General features: G+C 40.6%; 1 protein-coding gene across 1 annotated transcript in view; it reads right to left on the bottom strand.

Annotated features, from left to right (window-relative positions):
* KCNMB4 (potassium calcium-activated channel subfamily M regulatory beta subunit 4) overlaps window positions 1-23,211 on the bottom strand; it is a 68,086-nt gene that overhangs the window by 25,271 nt on the left and 19,604 nt on the right. The window contains exon 2 of the mRNA XM_027107021.1: window positions 15,004-15,131. Coding sequence (XP_026962822.1) covers window positions 15,004-15,131 — 128 coding nt within the window. The remainder of the gene's footprint in view (window positions 1-15,003; window positions 15,132-23,211) is intronic.

Raw genomic sequence — 23,211 nt, 5'->3', positions numbered from 1 at the left:
AATAAAATTTCCCTATGGAATTTATTCAAAATATCACTTCCCATATTTATATGCACATTTTCCCCCATTTGTATCCTAAGAGGTCTGCAAGTAAAGATGAGGTTTTTTCTTTAGTAATTTGTCTTATAAAAAAATAAAAGGAAAGCTTAGGGCTTCCCTGGTGGCGCAGTGGTTGAGAGTCCGCCTGCCGATGCAGGGGACACGGGTTCGTGCCCCGGTCCGGGAAGATCCCACATACCGCGGAGCGGCTGGGCCCGTGAGCCATGGCCGCTGAGCCTGCGCGTCCGGAGCCTGTGCTCCGCAACGGGAGAGGCCACAACAGTGAGAGGCCCGCGTACCGCCAAAAAGAAAAAAAAAAAAAAAAAAAGAAAAGCTTAGAAGCCAATGGAACAATTAAATTCAACCTATAAGTATATTAAAAGAAATCTGGTTTTAGAGCTTCATAAGTCGAAAACAAATGCAAAGACATAGCCAAAATCAATTACAATTGACCAATCATTTTTCACTGTATTGGTTACAAATGTATTCAGAGACATGTATATAAACATGTAAGTACAATCTCACTTACCTGCTTAATCTCACTTCTGTACAATCTCATGTCCATTCCCTCCTTCCCTTCTCCACTAATTCTGCCTTTGCCCAAGCTCTTCTCATCCCTTGTTTAGACTGATGTGATACTTTTCAATTTGTTTAACCTTCCTCAATTTTTGGCTTATATCCAGTCTGTCTTCCATGCAGCCACAAGACTGGTCTCCCTCAAGTACAAATGTGACTTGCTACTCCAGTGCACACTGAATAAAGTCTAAAACCTTAGCATGCCATAAGAGCACAGTATTATCTCATTCAACCTCTGCCGGTTCATCTATCACTTTTCCCCTAAATGCACTCTCCAAGAATACGTAGCTCCTTACATTTCTTTCAGTTGCCTATAACATTCCAAATATTAATGCCTTATTTTCCCTGAAATCCCCTTCCCTAGCCTTCATTTATCTGGGAAATTCCTACTCATTAAAACAAAACAAAACAAAACAACAACAACAGCTCAAACTTTTCTCTATCAAGGCTTTTCTCTCTCCACTCCTTATCTCCATTCAAGTAGGTCCAGGCACTATACTCTGTGTGTGTGTGTGTGTGTGTGTGTGTAATTATGGCACTTACTAAGTTACATTCCAATTGTTTATTTACATGTTGGTCTTTCATAGTAGTCAGTGAGTTCCTTGAAGACAGAAACCAAGTCTTATTATCTTTGATCTTTGATCACTGTTGTTTGGTATAAGACAGGTGATTAATAAATGCTTGTTGAATAAATGAAAGAGTAAATGACTGAAATGGTGGTAATTTTATGGATGAAATCTAGGACACTGAAAAGGATAACACATGACAGAAGACTGATAATATATTTGTGGTAGGAAGCTTCTGCAGCCCCTAAAACAGTATTATTTATTTCAAGGAGAGGAGCTAGGTATTCACATAAGTGAATTTTCCAAATAACTGAAGTTTAACCTTTCAAGTTGAATAAAAACTAATACAAATATTAAAATATAATTGGCAACATCTTTCTAAAAATGCATTACACATTTCCTTGCCTTTTAAGGAGAGTACATTGAACCAAATTTAACTTTTTTGATGACTCAGTGTCATCATTATGAAACTCAGTTACTGTTGAGGTAGGAGGACTGTCTGCTCCTCCACTAAATGGCTCCAGACTGTTAACCATTTGGTTCTTTGCTAATCTTCTTTCTCTCTCAACATTAGGATTTGATTTAGTGTCTTAAGCTGTTGTAATTGTACAAGCCTTCAGAATCAGGGAATCACAAAATCGTAAAACTTGAGAACTTAGAGGACTCTTAGAGATCATTTAATCTATCAATCTATCAAATTTTGTAGATATGAAAACTAAGCCCTAAGTAAGTGAGAGTTCCTTTTCTGATTGATTGCTTTTAACCTTCTATTTTAATGGCTTTCAAACTGTGTTCTAAAGCGCATTCTACTCAACTTTAGCTGGGGCCATTATGTTCATCTTTCTCTAAAATGCTAAGGGCAAATTTAAGTTGAAAATATATACTATAGGACCCACATACTCTGAAGGAACTTAAAAATTAGGATATAACTGTTCAGTGTCAGAAGTACAATGTATTTTATTTCACAATAGAATCCATTCTTTTTTGTTATTTTTGTGTGTTCCACTGCTTTACTCATCAATCAAATCTCTATTATTTATTCAGCCTCCAATCAGTGAATAACAGGGCTATTCATTGATTAGTTTTTCTACCCCAGTTGTTAGAAATTTACAGAGCAAGGAAAGAAAAGCACATACATTTACTAAGTACTCATTCTTATGCAGATATGATCCTTTCCAAAACAAAACAAACAAACAAACAAAACCCTTAAGACAGATAACATTATCCTCATTGTATAGATGAGGAAACCAAGAGCAAGAAGTTCCACAATTTCCCCTACGTCACATAGTTAGTAAGTGGTAGATGTAAACACAGATGCCTACTGCCACATAGTTGCTGCATTAAGGAATTCATAATCTATAAAAGGAGAAAGATACATATTCAACCAACTCTATAACAGTGTGAAAAAAGCAACCCTAGCCCTGTAGGAGCTCAGAAGAGGAAGTGACTGATTATACCTGAAAAGGTGAGAGGTTACACAGTGGCCTTTGAGGTAAATCTTATTAACAGTAATAAAAATAGGCAGACGTCTCAGTGGAGGAGGTGCTGCTGTCGCCCCCGTCCCCGCCTCCACCCCGGAGCCCGGAGCCCAGAGCCCACCACTCTGCGTGGAGCCCACCTGTGTCTCTGGTGCGCGTCCCTGTCCCTCCCTCCTCAGCCACCAGGGACGCGGCGGGTTGAGTGAGACACTCTGTTGGCATCAGGCAAGCAGGATCACAACAACTCATTTTTTCCAGTGAAATAATCCATTCATCAAGGGGAAATTGAATTGGAAAGACATCTTGCCAGCTATGTGGTTTGGAATAGATTAAGGGAGACATGGAAGGGATCTCCATTGACATCAGAAGCTGTGATATCAGGACCTCTTGCTCATCTTCAGGTAAGAGTTCAACCTACAGATGCTTTACAAGTCTTACTATTAAAATTACTCCTAGACAGACCTTCAAGATGACAGAGGAGTAATATGTGGAGATCACCTTCCTCCCCACAAATACATCAGAAATACATCTACATGTGCAACAACTCCTACAGAACACCTACTGAATGCTGGCAGAAGACCTCAGACTTCCCAAAAGGCAAGAAATTCCCCACATACCTGGCCGTGTGGCTGACAGGGTCTTGCTGCTCTGGCCTGATGTCAGGCATGAGTCTCCGAGGTGGGAGAGCCGAGTTCAGGACACTGGTCCACCAGAGACCTCCCGGCCCCACGTAATATCAATCAGTAAGAGCTCTCCCAGAGATCTCCATCTCAACGCTAAGACCCAGATCCACTCAACAACCAGCAAGCACCAGTGCTGGACACCCAGTGCCAAAAAACTAGCAAGACAGAAACACAACCCCACCCATTAGCAGAGAGGCTGCCAAAAATCATAATAAGTTCACAAACACCCCAAAACACACCACCGGACATGGTCCTGCCCAACAGAAAGACAAGAGCCAGCCTCATCCACCAGAACACAGGCACCAGTCCCCTCCACCACGAAGCCTACACAACCCACTGAACCAACCGTACCCACTGAGGGCAGACACCAAAGACAACGGGAACTACGAACATGCAGCCTGAGAAAAGGAGACCCCAAACATAGTAAGTTAAGCAAAATGAAAAGACAGAAAAATACATAGCAGATGAAGGAGCAAGGTAAAAACTCACCAGGCCAAACAAATGAAGAGGAAATAGGCAGTCTACCTGAAAAAGAATTCAGAGTAATGATAGTAAAGATGATCCAAAATCTTGGAAATAGAATGGAGAAAATACAAGAAATGTTTAACAAGGACCTAGAAGAACTAAAGAGCAAACATACAATGATGAACAACACAACAGATGAAATTAAAAATTCTCTAGAAGGAATCAATAGCAGAATAACTGAGGCAGAAGAATGGATAAGTGACCTGGAAGATAAAACTGTGGAAATAACTACCACAGAGCACAATAAAGAAAAAAGAATGAAAGGAATTGAGGACAGTCACAGAGGCCTCTGGGACAACATTAAATGCACCAACATTCGAATTATAGGGGTCCCAGAAGAAGAAGAGAAAAAGAAAGGGACTGAGAAAATATCTGAAGAGATTATAGTGGAAAACTTCCCTAACATGGGAAAGTCCAGGAAGCACAGACAGTCCCATACAGGATAAATCCAAGGAGAAACGCGTCAAGACACATATTACTCAAACTATCAAAAATTAAATACAAAGAAAAAATATTGAAAGCAGCAAGGGAAAAGCAACAAATAACATACAAGGTAATCCCCATAAGGTTAACAGCTGATCTTTCAGCAGAAACTCTGCAAGCCAGAAAGGAGTGGCAGGACATATTTAAAGTGATGAAAGGGAAAAACCTACACAACCAAGATTACTCTACCCAGCAAGGATCTCACTCAGATCTGACGGAGAAATTAAAACCTTTACAGACAAGCAAAAGCTAAGAGAATTCAGCACAAGCAAACCAGCATTACAACAAATGCTAAAGGAACTTCTCTAGGCAGGAAACACAAGAGAAGGAAAAGACCTACAATAACAAACCCAAAACAATTAAGAAAATGGTAATAGGAACATACAAATCGATAATTACCTTAAATGTAAATGGATTAAATGCTCCAACCAAAAGACATAGACTGGCTGAATGGACACAAAAACAAGACCCTTATATATGCTGTCTACAAGAGACCCACTTCAGACCTAGGGACACATACAGACTGAAAGTGAGGGGATGGAAAAGATATTCCATGCAAATGGAAATCAAAAGAAAGCTGGAGTAGCAATTCTCATATCAGACAAAATAGACTTTAAAATAAAGACTATTACAAGAAACAAAGAAGGACACTACATAATGATCAAGGGATCAATCCAAGAAGAAGATATAACAACTGTAAATACTTATGCACCCAACATACGAGCACCTCAATACATAAGGCAAATGCTAACAGCCATAAAAGGGGAAATCGACAGTAACACAATCATAGTAGGGGACTTTAACACCCCACTTTCATCAATGGATAGATCAACCAAAATGAAAGTAAATAAGGAAACACAAGCTTTAAACGACACATTAAACAAGATGGATTTAATTGATATTTATAGGACATTCCATCCAAAAACAACAGAATACCCTTTCTTCTCAAGTGCTCATGAAACATTCTCCAGGATAGATCATATCTTGGGTCACAAATGAAGCCGTGGTAAATTTAAGAAAATTGAAATCATATCAAGTATCTTTTCCGACCACAACGCTATGAGACTAGATACCAATTACAGGAAAAAAAACTGTAAAAAATACAAATACATGTAGGCTAAACAATATGCTACTAAATAACCAAGAGGTCAGTGAAGAAATCAAAGAGGAAATCAAAAAATACCTGGAAACAAATGACAATGAAAACGCGATGACCCAAAACCTATGGGATGCAGCAAAAGCAGTTCTAAGAGGGAAGTTTATAGCAATACAATCCTACCTCAAGAAACAAGAAACATCTCAAATAAACAACCTAACCTTACACCTAAAGCAATTAGAGAAAGAAGAACAAAGAAACCTGAAAGTTAGCAGAAGGAAAGAAATCATAAAGATCAGAAATAAATGAAAAAGAAATGAAGGAAACAACAGCAAACATCAATAAAGCTAAAAGCTGGTTCTTTGAGAAGATAAACAAAATTGATAAACCATTAGCCAGACTCATCAAGAAAAAAAGGGAGAAGACTCAAATCAATAGAACTGGAAATGAAAAAGGAGAAGTAACAACTGACACAGCAAAAATACAAAGGGTCATGAGCAATTACTACTGGCAACTATATGCCAATAAAATGGACAACCTGGAAGAAATGGACAAATTCTTAGAAATGCACAACCTTCTGAGACTGAACCAGGAAGAAATAGAAAATATAAACAGACCAATCACAAGCACTGAAATTTAAACTGTGATTAAAAATCTTCCAACAAACAAAAGCCCAGGGCCAGATGGCTTCACAGGAGAATTCTATCAAACAGTTAGAGAGGAGCTAACACCTATCCTTCTCAAACTCTTCCAAAATATAGCAGAGGGAGGAACACTCCCAAACTCATTCTATGAGGCTACCATTGCCCTGATACCAAAACCAGAAAAGATGTCACAAAGAAAGAAAACTATAGGCCAATATCACTGATGAACATAGATGCAAAAATCCTAAACAAAATACTAGCAAACAGAATCCAACAGCACATTAAAAGGATCATACACCATGATCAAGTGGGGTTTATCCCAGGAATGCAAGGAGTTTTCAATATACGCAAATCAATCAATGTGAAACACCACATTAACAAATTGAAGGATAAAAACCATATGATCATCTCAATAGATGCAGAAAAAGCTTTTGACAAAATTCAACACCCATTTATGATAAAAACTCTCCAGAAAGTAGGCAAAGAGGGAATTTACCTCAACATAATAAAGGCCATATATGACAAACCCACAGCCAACATCGTTCTCAATGGTGAAAAACTGAAACCATTTCCACTAAGATTAGGAACAAGACAAAGTTCACCACATTCACCCCTATTATTCAACATAGTTTTGGAAGTTTTAGCCACAGCAATCAGAGAAGAAAAAGAAATACAAATTGGAAAAGAAGAAGTAAAACTGTCACTGTTTGCAGATGACATAATACTACACATAGAGAATCCTAAAGATGCTACCAGAAAACTACTAGAGCTAATCAATGAATTTGGTAAAGTAGCAGGTACAAAATTAATGCACAGAAATCGTGCATATACACTAATGATGAAAAATCTGAAAGAGAAATTAAGGAAACACTCCCATTTACCACTGAAGCAAAAAGAATAAAATACCTAGGAATAAACCTACCTAAGGAGACAAAAGATCTGCATGCAGAAAACTATAAGACACTGATGAAAGAAATTAAAGATGATACAAACAGATGGAGAGATATACCATGTTCTTGGAATGGAATAATAAACATTGTGAAAATGACTCTACTACCCAAAGCAATCTACAGATTCAGTTCAATCCCTATCAAACTACCAATGGCATTTTTCACAGAACTAGAACAAAAAATTTCACAATTTGTATGGAAACACAAAAGATCCCGAATAGCCAAAGCAATCTTGAGAAAGAAAAACGGAGCTGGAGGAATCAGGGTCCCTGACTTCAGACTATACTACAAAGCTACAGGATCCAGACAGTATGGTACTGGCAGAAAAACAGAAATACAGATTAATGGAACAGGATAGAAAGCCCAGAGATAAACCCATGCACATATGGTCACCCTATCTTTGATAAAGGAGGCAAGAATATACAATGGAGAAAAGACAGCCTCTTCAATACGTGGTGCTGGGAAAACGGGACAGCTAGGTGGAAAAGAATGAAATTAGAACACTCCCTAACACCATACACAAAAATAAACTCATAATGGATTAAAGTCCTAAATGTAAGGCCAGACACTATAACACTCTTAGAGGAAAACATAGGCAGAACACTCTATGACATAAATCACAGCAAGATCCTTTTTGGCCCATCTCCTAGAGAAATGGAAATAAAAATAAACAAATGGGACTTAAAAGCTTTTGCACAGCAAAGGAAAACATAAGGCGAAAAGACAACCCTTATAATGGGAGGAAATATTTGCAAATGAAGCAACTGACAAAGGATTAATCTCCAAAATATACAAGCTGCTCAAGCAGCTCAATATCAAGAAAACAAACAACCCAATCCAAAAATGGGTAAAGACCTAAAGAGACATTTCTCCAAAGAAGATATACAGACTGCCAACAAACACATGAAAGAATGCTCAACATCACTAATCTTTAGAGAAATGCAAATTAAAACTACAATGAGGTATCACCTCACACTGGTCAGAATGGCCATCATCAAAAAATCTACAAACAGGGCTTCCCTGGTGGCGCAGTGGTTGAGAGTCCACCTGCCAATGCAGGCGACACGGGTTCGTGCCCCAGTCCGGGAAGATCCCACGTGCTGCAGAGCGGCTGGGCCCATGAGCCATGGCTGCTGAGCCTGCGTGTCCAGAGCCTGTGCTCTGCAATGGGAGAGGCAACAACAGTGGGAGGCCCGCGTACCGCAAAAAAAAAAAAAAAAAAAAATCTACAAACAATAAATGCTGTAGAGGATGTGGAGAAAAGGGAACCCTCCTACACTGTTGGTGGGAATGTAAATTGATACAGCCACTATGGAGAACAGTATGGAGGTTCCTTAAAAAACTAGAAACAGAACTACCATATGACCCAGCAATCCCACTACTGAGCATATACCCTGAGAAAACCATAACTCAAAAAGAGTCATGTACCACAATGTTCATTGCAGCACTATTTACAATAGCCAGGACACGGAAGCAACCTAAGTGTCCCTTGACAGATGAATGGATAAAGAAGATGTGGCACATATATACAATGGAATATTACTCGGCCATAAAAAGAAACGAAACTGAGTTATTTGTAGTGAGGTGGATGGACCTAGAGTCTGTCATACAGAGTGAAGTAAGTCAGAAAGAGAAAAACAAATACCGCATGCTAACACATATATATGGAATTAAGGAAAAAAAAGAAAATATGGTTTGATGAACCTAGGGGTAGGACAGAAATAACAATGCAGATGTAGAGAATGGACTTGAGGATGGGGGAGGGGGAAGGGTAAGCTGGGACGAAGTGAGAGAGTGGCATGGACATATATATACTACCAAATGTAAAATAGATAGCTAGTGGGAAGCAGCTGCATAGCACAGGGAGATCAGATTGGTGCTTTGTGACCACCTAGACGGGTGGGATACGGAGGGTGGGAGGGAGATGCAAGAGGGAGGGGTATGGGGATATATGTGTAGCTGATTCACTTTGTTATACAGCAGAAACTAACACAACAATGTACAGCAATTATACTCCAATAAAGATGTTTAAAAAAAAGAGTAATAAAAATAATAATAGCAAAAACTTTTATAGTAATTAGTACAGGTAGGCACATGTCATCTCATTGATAACCTCACAATAACCTTATTATTTCTCCCTCTACAAAGGGAATGGAGGCATAGGTAGGTCAGAGTAACATACCCAAGGAATGAGTAACCATTTTCCAGGGACACACCCTCTTCAAGGGGAAGCTGGTGAAGGCAAAGGTGAGGGAGGAGAATTGTATGGACAGACTGAGACTACAGAGACACTTTCTAGCAATGGAATGGGGCTTTCAAAACAAACTTGGTAAGGGGGCATCACACAGGTTTTGTTGAGAAAGGATAAGCCAAGAAAAGGCTAAGAAGAGAAAAGAATGGTATAGGGAGGGTAAGTGTGACCTTACCTAAAGTGTGACCTTAGCAAAAAGTGTAAAATAAAAATCTACACTTTGTATGGAGATTGTGAGCCTCGAGGTTGAAGGAGACGAGCCCAAAGGTTGTAGAGGAAGATCATGAGCGGAGGCAGCTCGGGACAGCTTCCACTGAGCCCTGGACGTGACGTCATGCCAGCAGCACCTCCTTGGTGCCCCTTGGTGCAGAAGGAGGGAGCGACTGCATGGGGACTGTCCTGCCATGGCAGGCATGGCTGCTGGTGGCTGCTCTGGCCACCGCAGATTCTAGTCCTGAGTATACCTCACCTAAATAAGGCTTCAACAATGGAAAGCTAAGACTTCCATCGTCTTTGTCTTCGATTTTTAAAATAACACCCTTTTCTTGAAAATGGAAACTGCTTGGTACCTCTTCTCCCTAATTTCCCAAATTTGAGTGAAATCTAAAGGTTAATTTAAATATAAAGTCCATCTGATCAAGAGCATCTGGGAGTCTCTACAGTAAGTCTATTTTTGTTTCATATTTAGCAGTAGTAAAAAGTGTACTCAGAGTAGATGGCACCAAGGAGTTGCCATTTTTCACACCTACAACCAGCATGCTTGTTTCCTCTTGCAAATGTCACAGTGAAAGAGCCAAAACTCCAAAGTTCTGTTTTCCCGAAGTCACTTAAAAATTATGTCTTGAGTGCTTCTGAGTTGTGACAGACCACCCCCACTTCTATCTACACCCCGACAGTCTGCAGACGGGACTGATGGATAAGGAATGATGGATAGATGATGGATAAGGAATGGCTATCCGTTCTGAACGAGGAATGGGGGGCTTAAATGTACTGCTACTAAAGTTAATACAATTGATACATCATGCAGGGTGAGCTCTTTTCAGAGAGTTCTCACTATTCCAGGGAATGGTCCTGCTTGGTTGGGCTCTGAAGGTAGTCAGAGCTCACGCCCTAACAGGAGGCCAAATGGGGTTGCCAGCCTTTAGAGAACTCGGTGCCTGAGTGGGGAGTGAGGGGAAGTTAAGAAATGACCAGCAGCTGGGCAGGGCAGGACAGCCCATGGGAGGGGGCACCTGTCTGCTTCCACCTGCAAGCTAAGGTCACGGATGCTCGGAAACCAGCTTCTGGTCCAGCGCTTGGAAGCTTAAAGGTTCACCTGGTTCAGACAGTGATGGGTTCAGTATCAAACTGTCTTGACTGCTGGTGCCTATTTCCTGTTGCTGTGCTCCCACCTCACAGAAAAACATATCCCCGCTTAACCTTTTTATTTCATCTTATCTTGTTTTCTTCAGGGCTCCCTTTTTGCCTTATTTACTATCTGTGGTCAATGTTTCCTTCTTCCTCAGCAGTTTTAGTCCATACCTGTCTCATTTCTCTGTATCCATTCCTGTTTCCCTCTCAGTTACTCATCTCCTCCCCCATATTCTTTTTCCAGTCATGGCAAACTTCTTGAAAAAGGAGTCTGCACTTCGTAAAGCCTTCACGGTCTCACCTCAGGCTAATACAAAATGATTTCAAACCCTGTGCTTTAAGACAGTACCTAAACCGTGTTCACAAAGATCACGCACACGCTCCTAATTGCCACAGCGGATGACTTCCCAGTAGTCTGTCTTGATTACCCCTTTCCCCTTAAAACACTCCCCCTTCCAAGTCTTTTCACTTTCCTCTCCACATCTGGCCACTCTTTCTCCATCTTTTCCCCTCATACCGTCAACACAGAGGATCCCACGATTCTGTCAGCATTTCTCTCCTCACTCCAGTATGCATTCTTTCTCCTTGCTTCAGCTACAGCTTGTGTGCCAGTGATTCCCAGACTCGCATAACACTGACCCTGACCTCTTGCTTCTGAACTAAAAGAGGTACTTCTACCTCTTTCTTTTGGATATCTTACAAGAGCCCCAAATTCAACCGTCAGAGCTAGACTCTCCTCACGCTCAGTCAAATGTGGTACCTCCCTTTTCCTCATCACGTGGCCATCAAGTTCTGGTGATTGTAATTCCAAATGTCTTTCTGATGTACCCCTCCGTGAGCTACTTCCATTACCTCTACTCTCGCCTAGGCCCTCAAACTGCTTTAATGGGACAAGAAGATGGTTAATAGAAGGAGCTTTGGGAATCAGACTAGCTGGATTCTGGGTTTTTTTCACTTAAAGACTTCAGATGGAGTCTTTAAGACTCAGTTTTCTCACTTGTCAAGTGGGGCCAGAATTTAGAACTATTATAAGAAATTTGGTGATCTAACCAAAATGTTATTCACAATGGTTGGCCCACGGTAGCCACTCAAAAATGTTATGTTTTGCACTCAGTACTCTCCTTATTTCCTCCCGTCTCTGAGCTGGAGCTCCTGCCTTTAGCCCATCTCTCCTCTCCAGCACACATTCAACTCTCACACCAATTACTTTCTAAATCAGAGATCTATTCATGTCAGTCTTTGGTTCAAAAAAAAAAAAAAAAACTTTTCACAAATTTTCATTGCCCATATGACAAACACCATCTACTTAGTTTGGCATTTTTGACCCTTTAGAAATCTAACCCCAAGCTACCTTTCCAGCTTACAGATTCACCACTCCTTATTATATAACCTATTACCTAATGTACCTTACATCGTCAAGCTTGGTTTCTTTATCGCAGCCACCCCATCTTCAAGGTCTTCCTCCCTTTCATTTCTAGCTGACGAAGTCATACTTATATTTGCATAAGCATCTGTTTCCCCCAATAAAGTCTAATTCCTTGGAAGCAAAGAACCTGCCTTATTATTCTGACACATTGCATTCATTGATACATTCATTCACCAAACATTTTTAAACTGAGAACCAGGCACTGTGTGAAGTGCTAGGGATTCAAAGCCAAAGAAGATATAGCCCACACCATTAACCAGTAGACAGTCTGGTTGGGAAGACGGGCATACAGAAAATTCCAGTAGAGGGTGACAGGTGAGAGGATAGAGCAGCGGCTCTCGATCCTGGTCGTATATTAGAATCCCTGGAATCAATTTTTTTAATCAATTTAAAAGAATGCTAATGCCTAGGTTCAACCACCAAGAATTCTAATTTAATTGGTCTGCAATGCGTTTTTTTAAAAGCTCTTCTGGTATAGTTACGATAGTGAGGGTTGCAAACCTCTGAGAAAGAGCTCTATACACAACATGGGAGATACACCTTATAGCTGGCACTTTTGGTTGTTCCACAAATTCTGCCCCCTTCTGTACAACCTTCCTCCACATGATTTAGGAGACACTGCCTTATCCCCATCTCAGAGGTAGATTCTAATTGCTCTTTCTTGTGATTGGTTTAGGTGTAGGCAAGGACACCTGAGGGGAGGCTGGTTGTGGGAAGCTGGGAAAAGGTTTCCTAATCTTAAGAAAAATATACCAGAAGAGATAGGTTTCTTTCTGCCTTTGGACACTGCTGTGCCTGGCTGTGACATCTGGAACCACAGCAACCATACTATATCCATGAGGAGAGCCACCCGGAGGTAAAACTGAGATCTAGAAAGGAGCGGCATTCTTGATGACACTGTCAAGTCATTGTATCAAACTACCCTACTATTGGTCCACCTGTGCATTTTGGGATGTGTGAAATAATAAATTTCCTAACTGTTTATGCTATTTTGAGTCAGTTTTCTGTTGACCTGAAGCAGATGGTACCCTAACTGATATACAAATAAACCAAACTTGAAGATCAAGGAAAGCAGTCCAGAGAAGGTGATAATCAGAGGAGAGTCTTCAGCAAGGCAGTCAAGAAGGAGGAGAGACAAATAAATAGGCATGGATATAAAAGCATAAGATATTCATAGAACTTCCTATAGTTCAGAATGGCTACTGCAAATAATACGAGTATGGAGATGAAGCTGGAGAGGAGGGAGTCTGGGGCAAGAACTTGAGGAGGCCTGTATGCTGTGAACTAGATTAAATATGGCCACAAAACCGTTGCCACTTCTTCTATCAAGAAGCAGAGTCTGGGCTTCCCTGGTGGCACAGTGGTTGAGAGTCCGCCTGCCGATGCAGGGGACACGGGTTCGTGCCCCGGTCTGGGAAGATCCCACATGCCGCGGAGCAGCTGGACCCGTGAGCCATGGCCACTGAGCCTGCGCGTCTGGAGCCTGTGCTCCGCAACGGGAGAGGCCGCAGCAGTGAGAGGCCCATGTACCGCAAAAAAAAAAAAAAAAAAAAAAAAAAAAAAGAAGCAGAGTCTATTTAGTCTATTTCAATACCCCATGAATCTGGCTGGCTTCATGACTTGCTTCGACCAATAGAACATGTCAAAAGGGATGTGACGTGAGTTCCAGAGCCAAGGCCTGGCTCTCTTTAAACGCTGTCCTGAGGCTGCCATATTGGAAGGAAGGCAATCTAGCCTGCTGGCAGATGGGAGGCCAGGTGGAGAACGGAGATGCCTCAGCTGAGCCAGCACCAAGTGCTGGGCATGTGAGGGAGGGTCCATGCCCTCGTGGACCACGCAGCTAGTCCAGCCATCACGTGAAGAACCAGCAGATGAACTTCCCAGCCAACCCACAGGATCTAAGAAATAATAAATCACCGTCGCAGTAGGCCACTAGATTTGGGGTGGCTTGTTACACAACAACAGATACATACATAGGCCATGCCAAGATGTTTGGACTTTACTCTGAAAACTATGAGGAGTAACCTGATCAGACTCATGTTTTAGAAAGATCACCTTGGCAGCAACGTGCAGAATGTCTTGGAGGGGGGTGCAGGGCAGAGGTAGAAGGACTGGTTAGAAGACTATTGTGTTAATAGGGCTGAGAAATAATATGAATCTGAACTAAAACAGTGGCAGAGGGAAGGCAGAGAAGAGTTAATATAGGGGTAAAATCAACAGGATGGTGAATACAGGTTATAGAGTGTAAAGGAGAAAATGAGTTAAGAATTACTCAAAGTTTCTGGACTCTGCAAACGAGGGGACGATAGTGCCATTCGCTAAGAGAGGGAACTATGGGAGGAAGAGAAAGTCTGACCTAACTTTGGAACTCCCAAGCGGAGATGTACAGCAAGGAGTTGAGAATACTCAATACGCAATAAATGTTTGATGAACAAATTACTATGGTTAATCTCGTTGGGAACTGAAGTATTCATTGCTATACGGCATAACTTGAGTTCTCTCTAAGACAAGTAAAGTTATAATGGTGTGAACTCATTTTATGGATACTTGGTCAGAACAGAAAGGAAAAAGAAAGATAAGATTTGATGTAGCCCAAAATGCTGATACATCTGCACATTGTTCAGTTTGTGTGCATTAATCTATAATTCTCAGGGAACATTCCTCGTATACAATGTTCTTACCTAAAGGCACTTTCTTAGTGTATGCAGAGGGTAAACTCTATGATACAGGTTCTCTCTTTTTCTTGGCTGGCAGATTCTTTACATGCCACCCAACCTGTAGAATAAGAAGGGGCTTCCCTAGCTACATGCTAGAAAGAGTTGAGACTATCTCCACGTTGTATATTTTGCCAAATGAGCCCGCTCTATGATTTACTAATATAATAAACTACAGAGGCTACAAACAACTTTAATATGCACATGTAAATATTGGCTTACCTTTGAAATTGATTAAAATAGCAAGTAAATGGCTGGGAACCAATCTCATCTTTCCAGTACTGTTGCCAATTCATGACACTTTCCAAGTTCTTCTGATTTTCTCTCTTACAGGGAGGGATATAGGAGCACTAACAAAACAGAACACAGAAAGTAAACCTATTATTCTATAGAATATTGAAATATAGTCCTTTTTAATAGACAGATGGCATTATGCTGATGGTAAATCTAATTCTGACCTATTTAATTGTTCATTTAACCAAATTGAAATTCCGAAACTATATTTCAAGTTTTGAATTTGGCGCAATTACAGAAAGTATTCCGATAACAAAAGTACAGCCCAAAATAACTTTCAGTCATTACAGTATAAAGATACTTTATAAACAATTAGTTACAATTTATTAGTGAATTTAAAGCGTAATATACTCTGTCTTTGAGGGCCTGCCAATCAACAAAGGGGGGGAACACAAAACTTAATTTTTATCCCCAATCTCTGATAGACCTTGATATTTTCTTCTTCCACTTTTAACTAACAAATCAAGCACATAGCTCTCCACAGATACTGCTCTCAACTGCTGAAACTCCAGTTTTCTTTTCTTACATTTTCTTGGACAACAAAATCAACAGAAAATTTCCTCTCAAGTATAGGATCAATGCATTTTGCTAACTGATGTCCTTTTCTAGCCATGCCTCTGATAAAGTAGTTCTCTCAGAAGGGACTTTATTACTCTAAGCAATATAGACTCAGCAGAATTAGAAAATTGCTCTTAACCTTAGATGTTAAAATTAACCCTTAGCATTCTAATCCATTTTCTCCATTTCAGTTTTTCATCATGATGATGATCAAGATGAAGATGATGTCAGTTTACAGTTGTTGAGTGTTTACTATGCAAGACACTGTAATAAGTGCTTAAGAGGCCTGACTTCCTGTACTTCCTACAGCAATCCTCTACTGATGCCCAACCTACAGATGAGGAAACTGAGATTTCTGTTAGCTCTACAGCTAGAACTAGAGTCTGGTGATTCATCACATTTTACTCTCAGATGTTTTTACAAAGGTGTTCATTATTAAGAAGCAGGAAAAAATCCATTAGCTCTAGAGTATAATTTGAGTTGCATTATTTTAGAGCATATAATTTGTCAATGCCTTATCACTATTTTCTAGTAAAATACAAACTTTTTAGTACGATGTATAAAGCTCTCCATGAGGTCCCTGCCCTGTCCTCGTCCTCACTTGAGCCTGGGATGCAGACGTACAGAAGCACTTGCTCCCAAATCTGCCACATGGAATCACACAGTGTCATACTTGTCTGTTTTATGTCAGCCTCTCCAATTTGTTGGCAAGTTGGGACAAGGGCTATTTTTTTCTCTTCTGTCTTTAAACTTAGGACTATACCTGATTACAGTGAAGTTTCAAAAATGTTGGCAAAATTAATTAATAATAACACACTTAGGGGTTTCCCTGGTGGCGCAGTGGTTGAGAGTCTGCCTGCCAATGCAGCGGACACGTGCTTGTGCCCCGGTCGGGGAAGATCCCACATGCCGCAGAGAAGCTAGGCCCGTGAGCCATGGCCTCTGAGCCTGCGCGTCCGGGCCTGTGCTCCGCAACGGGAGAGGCCACAACAGTGAGAGGCCCGCGTACCGCAAAAAATAAATAAATAAAAATAATAACACACTTAGATACATCTTATTCAAGACGGTGAAACTATTTTCACAGTGGTTAAACATTTTAAAAATATATATGAACATTTTAAATATTAGTAAATTTGTTTATTTTTGTTATATGTAACGAATTCACAACATGTTATGCAAATATTGTCTCAATGCTTGAATCACTGCACATTTATCTTCTGCATATATAGTTTCACTTCTACTAGTAACAACAGTATAAAGCTAAAAAGTTCTGTGAAATTATGAATTCTGAGTTCTGCAAAGCAATAGTTAGGCTTAGAAGCAATGGAGACCCTTAGATAGGGCTCCAGTCCTATTATTTGTTACATGTTTAGACTTGAGTAAATCACTTTCTTTTTCTGGATTTCATTTTTTCTAATCTGTTAAATCTCCAAAATAATTTCGATCTCTACATCTCTATGATTCTCTTCTTGGAGATACAAGCAAGAAAGGACCCAGAAGCAGGCAGGACTACAAACACCGTTGCAGTGTTTTTCCCGAAAGAGATCCTGCCCACTGGAGAGATGGCTGGGAAGATTGATGAAGCCACCATTCCAGCCAGCAAGAAGGACAAGTGTAGCAGGTCTTTACTTGGGGACCTGTATTTTGCATTAGGAAAATGTTCAAAAGGGGCCTCTGATTTTCCTATTGTTTATTTCCTATAATGTGCTGGACATTTCCTTTCCTTCTGTTAAAAATTCTTTTTCTATATCATGGTCAACTAGTTTGTAAAGTGAGAGTAGGCACCAAATCACTGTGCTCTTTGTAGAAAGGAGAAATTTCTAGATTTGGAGGCAGAAGCCGTGAGGTATGAAACCCAAAAAATTCATCAGAGCTCTTTTTGCAATAGGCATACTCAACACAAGAGGTATACTAGACATTTTAGGGAATAACAACGAATAACCAAATGTAATTAAAGCAGATTTTACAATTTTGCAAGTTAACTCAGCCTGAATTCTTTACTATTCAGTTTTGGTGGGGTTGGAAGGAAGAAATGGATTTAAAAGAAACGTCTCTACTGAATGACACTCTATGATCTGACCAGGAGAATCACACTTACATGTTTCTGAAAAAGTCAAACAAAAACTTTCACTGAGTGTGTAAAGTTTTGTATTAGTGATTTGTATGTTGTGATTTTATGTGGGATAAAAGAAATGTTTCCTGCCTTTAGGAAACTTTGAGCTGGTATGGATGGATTTTTGGAAGCAGAGTACTCTTTCACGTTGGGGAAAATAACCTGTGATCAAAATTCAAGTATTTTTTCCATGGACTGCATTCTTTCCAAAGAGTATCATAGATTAAATGAGCTTACAATACTCCAGCAACTTCTAAAGCTCACATCGTTTTGAAAGGAAACTTGTTAAAAGGCTAAACTTTAGGCTCTTAAAAATCATTACTGTTTATTTTGTTATACCATGGTTGGCCGTTTAGTCGGTCTTTAAAATTTCTGTGAAGCCTAACTCAGATTCTCCCTAGATTCCTTCTCAATTTTACTTAGTGGATCAGTGTAGATTGTTAGAATTTTAAAATAAGCTATAAATGAAAATTCAAAGCAGTGTTCTAGAAAAAAGAATTCGAAAATCAGTCACAGAAACCTTCCTTTCTAGGTTGTTCAAGTCTGATGGTTTTCCATGCACCAAAATGCTCCTTCATGAATCTCTCTCCTTTGGGGGAGGGGCACAAATAACAATGTACGTCATATCATCATCATTACTATCATCATGTGGTTAACATTTATTCACTATATGTCAAGCATCTCATTAATCCAAATCTCATTTAATTCAAATGAGCAAATATTATAATCACCCCCTTTTTACAGATGGGGAAACTGAGGGACAGAGGGGTTTAAGAAACTTTCCTTAGGTTACAATGGCAAATGGAATAGCTGGGATTCCAACTGCAGAGGATTCTTAACCACTGCACCACACTACCTCCCTTTAGGGTGTCCCAGTTTTCTCTCTTTGGAGCCCCCTGGTTTGAAGGTAAGGGAGGTGTCCCGACTTCTGCACCCTTCTCTTGGAGAAATAGTATAACGTTTCTTTGGGAATGGAATTGGTGTCGTTTTCCTGAGGACTGGTGGGCTGAGGCCGTCTGTTGCAGCCCTTTGTTTTTCCAATATACTCCCAGAGAAATGCATTAAGTCCTTGCTTGTTCCCTTCTGTCTCAATTTGGCTTCAGGGCTGGTTTCTGGTGCCACAGATGTAATTTCACTTAGGTGAATTTATAGACACAATGTGTTTGGTCATGGAGGACAATGGGCATTCCCTTGGAGAAACTTTTTCATACAGTTCTGACCTTTCTTTTTTTTCATTTGCAAAGGCAGCATTTCCCAACTTCTAATATCATCATCGCCCAAATAACCTTCACTAGAGGCTGTGTCATTTGCGGCCTAAACTTGCATGAAATCACTTTCTTTAAAAAGTCAGGAGAAAAAGAAGCATGTGAAAAAATATATTTGTTTAGTGCCTACCTTTTAGAAAGAAAATTTGACTTTTGCATTCATGAAGGAAGTTGAGGGGATCCAGTGGGCTATTCTGAGTATATTAACATAAAGACTTCCAGTGAGTTTATTAAGGGAAAAACTATCATCACTTGATGTGGAATATTTGACTGCGTATGTATTATCACTTATTTTCCATTATTTCATTTTAGGGTTTATCAAGATTTGTAACAGTATTCTTTTTCAGCCTACCACGATGAATTTACATTTTAATAGAACACTTCTTGAGTGGGTTCTTTGTGATGTGTCTTGAGGATTGCGTTTCAATCATGTGGGCAGAGTAGGCAAAATTCACTTTCTTCCTTTACTGAGTCATTTAAAAAAAACCATTGCACAAGACACGTGGTCTATTTAAACACTGGGGGCCGGATTCTATGATAGGCATTACCTAAGAAAGAGAACTGAAGAAACTTTTTGATTCCAGTTTCTTTCTTGACTTGACTTGGTTAGGGAGAATAGTATTGAAAGATATAAAACTGGAATGGGTTTAGTGGATTCGATACTTTCCAAAGTAAATTATTGGTTAGAAAATGAATTCTTAAAACACTATCTACTGGAACACAGGTTTGATTACATTTTATACTATAATCCTCCATTTTCTGAAATCCTGTAAGACATCTCTGTGTCAGCTATGATTTATAATATTAATGACATTTCTGACAATATACACATACAATCAGAAAAGCACTAAAAGAAGAAAAAGAAAAAAGGGGAGTTCCCTGGGGGTCTAGTGGTTAGGATTTGGCACTTTCACTGCCGGGGCCCGGATTTAATCCCTGGTTGGGGAACTAAGATCCTGCAAGCCGCACGGCCAAAAAGAAAGAAAAAGAAAAAAAAGAAAAGCACTGTGGAATAAAAAGTATAACTGAATCATTTATAAACCACACACTATTTCACATGCCTCATGACTTCATTAACTGTGTGCAAACATGCATGCACACACACACACACACACACACACACACACATTCCTTATGAATGTAGGTTAATTGAACAAACATGAAATTATATGTCGGCTGAAAAATTCTCGGGCAGGTGGTTCCAGAATGTACACCCATATCTGAAAGCTAAATGGAAATACTCTTATGGAAGAATTTGAAGGTCAAATACATGGCTTAGAAAATGTGAAAAGTAAGGCTAACTAAGAATAGTTAGGGGCTTCCCTGGTGGTGCAGTGGTTGAGAGTCCGCCTGCCGATTCAGGGCACACGGGTTCGTGCCCCGGTCCGGGAGGGTCCCGCATGCCGCGGAGCAGCTGGGCCCGTGAGCCGTGGCCGCTGGGCCTGTGTGTCCAGAGCCTGTGCTCCGCAACGGGAGAGGCCACAACAGTGAGAGGCCCGCGTACAGCAAAAAAAAAAAGAATAGTTAGGAGATGCTAAATTAATAACTAAGGAGATGCTAAATTAGCTCTTCAGAGAGAGCAGGCTGGGCAGGTACAGAGAGGTGCCCAGCCTAAAACAGTGTTCATCAAAGTATGGTCCACAGACAACTGACTGTGTCAAAAAGACCCACCTTCCTGAGACTGATTCAGTAGGACTAGGAACCTGCATTTATTTATTTATTTTATTTTTGGTTGTGTGTTGGCTCTCCGTTGCTGTGTGCGGGCTTTCTCTAGTTGCGGCAAGCAGGGTCTACTCTTTGTTGCGGTTCGCGGGCTCCTCATTGCGGTGTCTTCTCTTGTTGCAGAGCACGGGCTCTAGGCACACAGGCTCAGTAGTTGTGGCTCGTGGGCTCTAGCACGCAGGCTCAGTAGTTGTGGCTCACGGGCTTAGCTGCTCCGTGGCATGTGGGATCTTCCCGGACCAGGGCTCAAACCCATGTCCTCTGCATTGGCAGGTGAATTCTTAACCACTGTGCCACCAGGGAAGCCCCAATAAAGCATTCTCGATTGCTGAGTACAGGATACAAAGATTAGATGTTACTCCCGACCCCTCTTCTTCCTTCCCTCCCCGGAGCATGTAGTGCAGTAATAGTAGCATATGCACAAAGTGCTTTGTGATTGCAAAAGAGGAAGCGAACATTTTGGCTTCAGGAGGGTAGGGGTGGAATAAGAGAAGGCTTCACAAAAGAGGTGACATGATCGTGTCTTTACGGCTGAACAGGAGTTTGCTTCTCAGAGAATGGGTTGGGAAGGTGACAGTCCAAGAAGAAGAAATGGAATGTGATGGATGTTCCAGAAAGACTGAATCATCTAATGTGCTTGAAGGAGAGGGGCATGGGAGATGGCATTGGAAAATGCCCAAATTATCTGAACTACTACTCATGAAGAATTGTTCCTCTGTCCTTGCATGCCCCTGTGAAAAGCTGCTCAATACCTCCAGCAGAGTATTCCCACCCACCCCCAACGCTCCTTTAGTTAGAATGTATTACTATGTGTTGGTATTACATCTGCACTTTTGTAATGTAACATTATTCATTTAACTTCTGGATTCAAGTAGACTGCTAAAGTTGGTGATATTATTAAAACTGAGAAAAGTTTGCAACAACATTCCACTTTCAAGAGAAAATAGTTCATTCAGCTCTAGAGTTGGAAAATAAAAATACGGTGTCTTTGCCAAAAATAGAGGTCGAATCTGAACAGAAGTCAGACCCAAACTAGAAGTTTTAAACTGGAAGAAGCTCAATAGTTATTAAGCATGGCAGCACATGTAAAAATTTGTTCAATGGCTTATGATGATAATTTAAAATCCTTGAGGAGATGGCCAATCCTCTTACAACCACACAGAACACAGAAATGAAACAAAACATCTTAAATGCTCATGCATGCCTTCAGATAGGCTCATAATGTGTATATATGTGTGTGTGTGTATATATATATATATATATATATATATATATATATATATATTTAATGAAATATTACATCATTTCCGCATGAATGAAACCAACAAGCCCTGTCCATAAGTCCCTAAAACCAGGATTGATAGATGGGGGTGATGAAAAATTGATGCTTCCTATTTGTGGCAGAATGTATTTTCCAAAGATGGCTGCACCAATATCCATCCTATTTTACATGCTCTTACAACGTGACATTGACACTCCTCTATTCAGAGGTGTGGGTTTCCCTTCCCTAGAACATGGATGAGACTGTGATTACAGAGTATGTGATGCTATGTGACTTCTAAGGCTGAATCAGAAAAGAGGACATAGCTTCTGCTTGAATCTCTCTCTTGGGAATGTGTGCCCTTGGAATTCTGACACTATGCTGTAAGGAAGCCCAAAGTAGCCCATGCAGAGAGATCACATGGAAAGGCCTGTGTGGAGAGGAACCAAGGCCCCCCCGTCAACAGCCAACATCAACTCTCTGATATGAGAGTAAATGAGCCTTCAGATGATTCTAGCCTCCAGCCTCTGAGCATTCTACAACGACCTCAGACATCATAGGGCAGAGATAAACGGTCCCCAGAGTGCCCTGTCTGTATTTATGACCCACAGAATTTGTGAGCATAATAAAAATGATTTCATCCATCAATGATAACTTTTGACAGTGACTAAGAGATCATAGGACCCCAGGACTAAAAATGTGGAAAACCTTTAAGGTTCAACTTGATCTACATACCAGAAAAAACCTGAGGTTTGATGAAGTGGAGTCCAATGAGTCATCATGATGTAAGACAAGACTCCTTACCCACTCCCCAGACCTAAAGCTCCTTGAATGAAGGCAAGGCTACTTATTCTTGAAAAAGACCTGTGGCAGCACCTCAAGTAATGCCTACTAAAAATCTTCTCCTACCCTTTCCCAAGAGAACATGCAAACATTTACAAGAGTAGCTGTGCAGTGGGGAAAGGGCAGCCATTTACAGTATTATTGGACACTGGCTCTGTGCTAATCCTAATCCCTGGGGACACTAAGTATGACTGTGCTCGGAATGTGAGCTCATGGGGTCAGGGGAAAACGGAGTTTTGACCTAAGTTGATGTCACAATGGGTCCAGTGGGGCTTCCCCGGTGTCGCAGTGGTTAAGAATCCGCCTGCCAATGCAGGGGACATGGATTCAAGCCCTGGTCCAGGAAGATCTCACATGCCGCGGAGTAACTAAGC

This window comes from Aethalodelphis obliquidens, unplaced genomic scaffold (assembly GCF_003676395.1).
Source record: "Aethalodelphis obliquidens isolate GAN/ISIS:26980383/991018 unplaced genomic scaffold, ASM367639v1 scaffold8, whole genome shotgun sequence".
Classification (NCBI taxonomy): Eukaryota; Metazoa; Chordata; class Mammalia; order Artiodactyla; family Delphinidae; genus Aethalodelphis; species Aethalodelphis obliquidens.
Note: the sequence above shows the minus strand (reverse complement) of the source record. Positions and strands in the feature narration are given on the sequence as shown.